The following is a 5,960-nucleotide window of genomic DNA, read 5'->3' as shown; positions in this document are numbered from 1 at the left end:
TCTGGTTGAGTGGAGTGGCTGCAGGAGTTGGAGGTAAGGCATCAGAAGAACCCTGGAAAGAAGGGACTCTGGATCTCGTGGGGGATACTAATGCATGTAGACAAATCCCAGACAGCGCTGTAGCCCTAGAGAGAGGCTGGGTTCATGGTTCATAAAGCAAAAGAAGAGGGTCACAGAGGAGAATGTTAGAAGGACCTGATTCCTGAGGAGAGGCCCTGGTTCACACGGTCTCATGGGTAGAGGAGCGACAATAGCCATGTGCAGTTGCGCAGATTTGTTCATGGCACGAATGAATTTGTTCAAAGCACACAGCCAAGGGGTGGGTGGCTGTAAAATCCGATTTGTGCCCCACATGCACCCTGGAATGGCACTGGGTCGGCCAGGAGGAGGGGAATGCTTTCTGATTTTTACTAAGGTGTCCTATGGGCTAGAGGCAGCCTTTGGGAAGAGAGGAGACAAGGAGGGGTTGTCTTCCAGAGAAGGGAGACTGGTTTCCAAGATGGAAAGGGGAAACTTGGGGTGGGGGGTGGGGGTTGGGAGGAACAAAAATAAAAGAAAACTCCAGAAGGAGGGTTAAAGAGAAAGTTAAAAAAGAAACAAACACCCCCCCCACCCACCATCTAGAAACACAACATGCCAGGGTCCCAGAGAGCTCGGCAGAGTGACAGAGCCTTGGGCAAGGAGAGGACTGGACACTCCCTACTCTTGATCCCAACAGGGCTGGGACCCAGACTCCTGGTTCTTCCCCAGAAGTGTCTGTAGGTGTAGACTCGGGTACCTCTCAGGCCTTCTGGGTCCTGAGAGGGGAGCCCAGGCTCTTGGGCCTGTAGGAGGGAAAAGGCGCCTGGGGTTCCGGGCTCCTGTGTGGGGAGGAGGGGCTAGGGGCTGGGAGATGGGCATTCTGAGGGCGGGGCAGCTGGTGGTAGGGGACCCGCCTTAGTTTAGGGGAGGTCAGGCGTTTGCAGCCTAGGTCCGTGGGGGCGGAAGGAAGGAAGGAGATAAAGGCAGAGCCCGCAGTTAAACAGTTTTATTTTCTGGAGGACTCAGGGGGCTTTGGGGCGAGACCGAGGGGCCAGCAGCGGGTGGGGGCGCCAGGGCGAGGCGGGGCGCTCACTCCCGCTTCCGCAGATGGATGTAGATGATGCCACTGACCAGGGCGAGGGGGAAGGCCACCCAGGCGAGGGCGAAGCAGTAGCCGAAGCTGCCCCCTCGCGGGTGCTTCGCCAGGATCTCGTCGGCGTGAATGGCATAGATGAGCGCCCCGGTAAACACCGCCACGCCTGCGGAAGAACGGGACGGCGCGTCACGCAGTGCCCGCAAGACTACACTTCCCAACAGCGCGTGGGACAAAGCAGCGCCGGAGGGTGGGTGGCAGCAGCACTGCCAGCTAGGGGTTTCAGTTCTCATCCCGGTACCGTGCGGCTCCCGCAGGGTGGCCTCGCGCGACTTAATCTGAGTACCATTGGTTCTTCCATAAAACGGGACGGTATAATCTGTCCATCCCTCCAAGGAGTATTTTTGAGTGTTTTTCTACAAGCCAAACCTGCAGTGGTGAATTAATAAAACAAGGGGGCCGGGCGCGGAGGCTCACGCCTGTAATACTAGCGCTCTAGGAGGCCAAGGCGGGAGGATCGCTTGAGCTTAGGAGTTTGAGATCAGCCTGAGCAAGAGCGAGACCAGGCTGAGCAAAAGGGAGACCCCCATCTCTACTAAAAATAGAAAAAATTAGCCCAGCGTGGTGGTGCCTGCCTGTAGTCCCAGCTTCCTGGAAGGCTGAGGCAAGAGGATCGTTTGAGCCCAGGAGTTGGAAGTTGCAGTGAGCCTAGATTGTGCCACTGCACTCTAGCCTGGGTGACAGAGGGAGATGCTGTCTCAAAAATAAGTAAAATTAAATTAAATTAGTAAATAAAATAAAACGAGGGAGGGGCTTTGGGGGAACCTAGGACGATAATGTTCCCAAAACATAGTACTCCCAAAACTGAGTACTATGATTAACTTAGCCCTTTAATTTTTTAAGTAAAAAAATTAAAAAGTAAACAAAACTCCCTAAAGTGTCTGATATACAGTAGGTACACAAGAAATAGGACCTGGCTGACACAAATACCATTGCTACTATGATTCAGAGCTCTCTTCTGGAGTATTAGCTACCCCCCCACCATGCATGGGACCCAAATTATTTGCCTATATCTCCTTCCCCAGCCCTGGCTCCTTGAAGCCCTGCGTTACCCCCATGCCAGTGCCCCCACGACTCACACCCATGCCTCGACCACCACGGAGTCACTGAAAACTACAACTCCCATCAGTCCCTGGGGCAGAGAGGCAGGGTAGGGAGGCACTCCTGTGGTTTTGCGGCTGTTGGAAATTGTTTTCTCACATCAGATCTCCATATTCTCTGGGCACCTAGCATCCTGACACACCCCCTCCCTTCCCCTCAATTCTTGGGGTGGCGCGGGGGGAGTGCTCACTGGTGCAAAGCTGGCAGAGGCCAGTGGCGTAGAAAAGACCTCCTCTCCGCATGGTGTAGAGCTGGAACATGAACAAGATGAAAGACAGACAGCAGAGGATGAGGGAAAGCACCATGAGGACCTGCACCGCCTTCAGCCAGCCTGCAGTAGGGAAGGCATAGAGGCAGAAGTCACAGGGGGCCCAGAGTTCCAGCCCCACCTGTTTGTTCATCATATGCCACTTCTTCCCTTCCCCCTCTCCTATTTAGCGCGGTACAAGTTTAGACACTTAGGAGCATCACTTATATTGACCTTGAGCCCTGTAACCGTGTAAATTCCTTTATCAGTTCCAGTAGTTGCTTTGCAGAATTTTTAGGATTTTTCTATGTAAACAAACATATTTACTGGGAATAGAGACACTTTTTACCAATTCCTTTCCCATGCCTTTTACTTCTTTTTCTTGCCTTGTTGCATTGGCTACCTCCAGTAGAATGCTGCATCGAGTGGTGGCAGCAGACCACTTGCTTTAATCTTAGGGGAAAGCAACTTCATCTTTCCCCTCGTTTCACTTAGAACTTTAGATGGATACAGCTCCATTCCTTCAGAACTCAGAAGCATCTGGCCCCACCCCTTTAGAACCAATGTGGTTCTAGCCCCACCTCCTTGGAACTTGGACGAATTGGTCCCAAGCGTCCTCTGAGAACACCATCTCTATCTCCTTAGAACTTTGGAAACAATCTTCTGTTCTCAGAATCTTGGGAGCTTTCTCTGCATTCCTTAAACCTATGGCATGTGGCCTTCACCCTTTCTGAATCATAAGGAGATTTCCTTTAGAACAGGGACTTACTGCCCACCTCCAGATAGTGGGCACGCATCAACCCCACCCACGCGGCCACTCGGGCTCGCACCCCGCCCACTGAAACTCCGGGGGTTCCTAGGCCGTGGTGCCATGAGGAGACTTGGGGTTTCCCCTCCCCTTTGCAGACCAGTCCCTCTGCCCCTCACCCCTCACCATTCTCGCTGACGTTACTGCAGGCCCACGTTTTGGTGTCGTTGTTCCACGTGCAGTCATACCAGAGATTCAGGGACTCCTTCCCGGGGAGAGTCCACCAGGACTGGGATGGACCACGAAACAGGGGCAGGATTAGGAAAGGAAAGTGGGTGGGATCAGGCGGACTGTGGGAAGGGTTAGGAAAAGGGCGAGGTTCACTGGGAAGGGGCAGAACTGGGGAGAGCTTGGATTTAGTAGGAAAGGGCGTGGCCAGGGGGAAGGGCAGGGGCGAGGCATCAGAGGTAGGGCTGAATCGGCCGGTGCTAGGGGACGGGGGCGGGGCCAGAGTGACTTTCGAGGAGGGGCGTGGCGGGCGCCTGCAGGACCGCAGAAGGCCCGAGCTACAAGTAGGCTTACCTTGTCCAAAGTGGCCACGAAGAGCAGAATGAGAATGAGGATGTGCAGGGCAGAGACCACCAGCAGGAGGAGCGACATGGCTGCGGTGGCGGTCTGGGGAAGGGTAGTCAGGAAATGGAGTCTGCCGAGGTTAGCACAGAGGCAGGTGAGAAGCCCGAGTCCTGATGGAGTGGGCAGCTGGGTCCAGGCTCCTGGGTCTGAGGGAGGAGAGGGCAGGGGCCTGGACTCTTGGGGCCGTCAGGGAGGAAGAGGCTGGGGCCTGGATTCCTGTGTTCCCCAGGGGCTTAGGGCTGGAGAGGGCCAGAGATGGACTCTTGGGGTCCTCCAATAAGTAGGGCTAGCGCTGTGGCTCCTCTCTCCTCAGAGCCCTGTCTCTGGGCACATGCGGGTCAGATCATGAAAATTCAAGTGGACTCCGCGACCCCCTTCTCTCCCCCATTTATCAGGAGCTAGGCGTTGCCCCCAGCGACAGGCATCCTTGACTCACACCACTCCTCTCCGGGGTGGGGGGAGGAGGGGGACCCGGTGAGTCATCTGGTGACTCATCGCACCCCTCTGCCTCCAACCACCCAGGAAACCCCAGCCCCTGGCTATGTCCATGAGGTCCTCACCCCACCCAGCTGCCAGGCTGCCTGCCCGGCACCTCCTCGGGAAAGGGATGGGAGCTGTGCTGGGGGTGGAGAGAGGCCTGAGAAGAAGGAGCCAGCCTCCCACAACCCTTCAGTGTCCAGAAACAGGGGAGCTAGAGGTTCCAGACTTGGGGTGTTCTCATGCACAGCTCTGATCTATGGGCTCTCAGAGGAGAGTGGACCCCCCTCCCCCGGGGAAAAACTGCAGGAATTTTTCCAGTGGGGAGCTCTCCTGGGACCCTAAAATCTTGCCGGGCCCCACCCCTTACCGTATCCCCACCCCAAGTGCTAAGAGATCACTTCTTAAATTACAAGAATTTTCATGTGGGCTGAGAGTGGGGGGGGTGTCTCTGTCATCCTGGGGGTGTCCTTCCCAAACTGCCACACTCCCAAGTTAATTAAAGAAAGAAATCCCAGCCTGAATAACGGACTGGAAACTTACCGAGAGCCGCGGAAAAAGTCAGAGTTGGAGTCTCTTCCCTCGCTTGGGCCTCCGTGCCCCGCCCTTCTCCCCTCCTTCCACTCTCTCGAGGCCCCCGCCTCCCTCGCCGCCTTCCTCCCTCCCTCGCTGTCCCCTCCAATCCCGGAACCCTCTCTCTCTCTCTCCTTCTGCCTCTTTTCTCTCTCTCCTGCCCACACTGCCTAGGCCTCCTCTCTCTCTTCTCTCTTTCTCTACTCCTCTCAATATATACTGACCTTTTTATACCCACCCTTACCGCGCCCAGCTGAGGTCGGCTGCCAGGGGGAGGGCTCAGGCACTCCGGTTCCTCTTTCTCTGGGCCCCCACCCAATGCCCCCAGACAGACATCTTCTGGGGCTCCTTCCAGGGTTGAGATGAGAAATTCCTGGAATGGGGCTCTGGAGTGGGGCAAGTGTCATGGGTGGGAGGACCCAATTTTCAGGCCCTTGGGTCTCTAGGTCTTGCCATGGGACAGGCTGCCTGCTTTCCTTGATGGAGCTTGGAGCTGAATAGGAATCTGGGGGAGGAAGCTAGATTCTTGAGGCACAGATTGGGCTTGGGGCTGGTGGAGCTGACCCCAGGTTAGGGGTCAGGGGCTGGGAGATAAAATGTATGAAACTTTGGAAGGGGGCAGGAGGTGGCATTGCTTTCATTTTCTGGCAGAATGCAGAATGACCTTGGGTAAATTATTTCACCTCTCTAAGCTTCAGATTCCTAATCTGTGTAGTGGGTATAATAATACCAACAATATACTAATACTGACAACAATAATTCTGATACTTATTCTGAATAAATAAGGTAATACCAGTACACAAACACACCCATTCATTCCTTCCTTTATCAAACATTTATTGAATATTTACTATGATCCAGGAGTTAATAATGAAGAAACAGACATGAGTCCTGCTGTTATTATGGAGCTTATCTGGTAGTAGAGGGAGACAGACAATAAAAAGAAAACATATCAATGATGAAGACAAATTTGAGATAATGGTAAGTGTTTTGAAGGAAATAAAACA

The 5,960-nt window shown here is 54.1% G+C and overlaps 1 protein-coding gene across 1 annotated transcript; it reads right to left on the bottom strand.

The window, feature by feature from the left end:
• Positions 1–1,012: 1,012 nt before the first annotated feature.
• Positions 1,013–5,146, bottom strand: EMP3 (epithelial membrane protein 3 (MAM blood group)). Its single transcript, XM_012754345.2, has 5 exons — positions 4,924–5,146; positions 3,853–3,945; positions 3,457–3,559; positions 2,466–2,606; positions 1,013–1,280 (listed from the first exon to the last, which is right to left on the bottom strand). The coding sequence occupies exons 2-5, from the start codon at positions 3,928–3,930 to the stop codon at positions 1,111–1,113; spliced, it is 492 nt and encodes a 163-aa protein (XP_012609799.1). The 5' UTR covers positions 3,931–3,945; positions 4,924–5,146; the 3' UTR covers positions 1,013–1,110.
• Between the last annotated feature and the right edge of the window lie 814 nt (positions 5,147–5,960).

The sequence above is a fragment of the Microcebus murinus genome, chromosome 16 (assembly GCF_040939455.1).
Source record: "Microcebus murinus isolate Inina chromosome 16, M.murinus_Inina_mat1.0, whole genome shotgun sequence".
Classification (NCBI taxonomy): Eukaryota; Metazoa; Chordata; class Mammalia; order Primates; family Cheirogaleidae; genus Microcebus; species Microcebus murinus.
Note: the sequence above shows the minus strand (reverse complement) of the source record. Positions and strands in the feature narration are given on the sequence as shown.

Excerpts from the sequence above, each read along its gene's own strand:
- EMP3 (XM_012754345.2), bottom strand. The coding sequence starts at position 3,930 with ATGTCGCTCCTCCTGCTGGTGGTCTCTGCCCTGCACATCCTCATTCTC. Across the intron at positions 3,560-3,852 it reads TCGTGGCCACTTTGGACAAG|TCCTGGTGGACTCTCCCCGG; the intron begins GTAAGCCTACTT and ends GGTCCATCCCAG. Across the intron at positions 1,281-2,465 it reads CCTCTGCCAGCTTTGCACCA|GCGTGGCGGTGTTTACCGGG; the intron begins GTGAGCACTCCC and ends GTTCTTCCGCAG.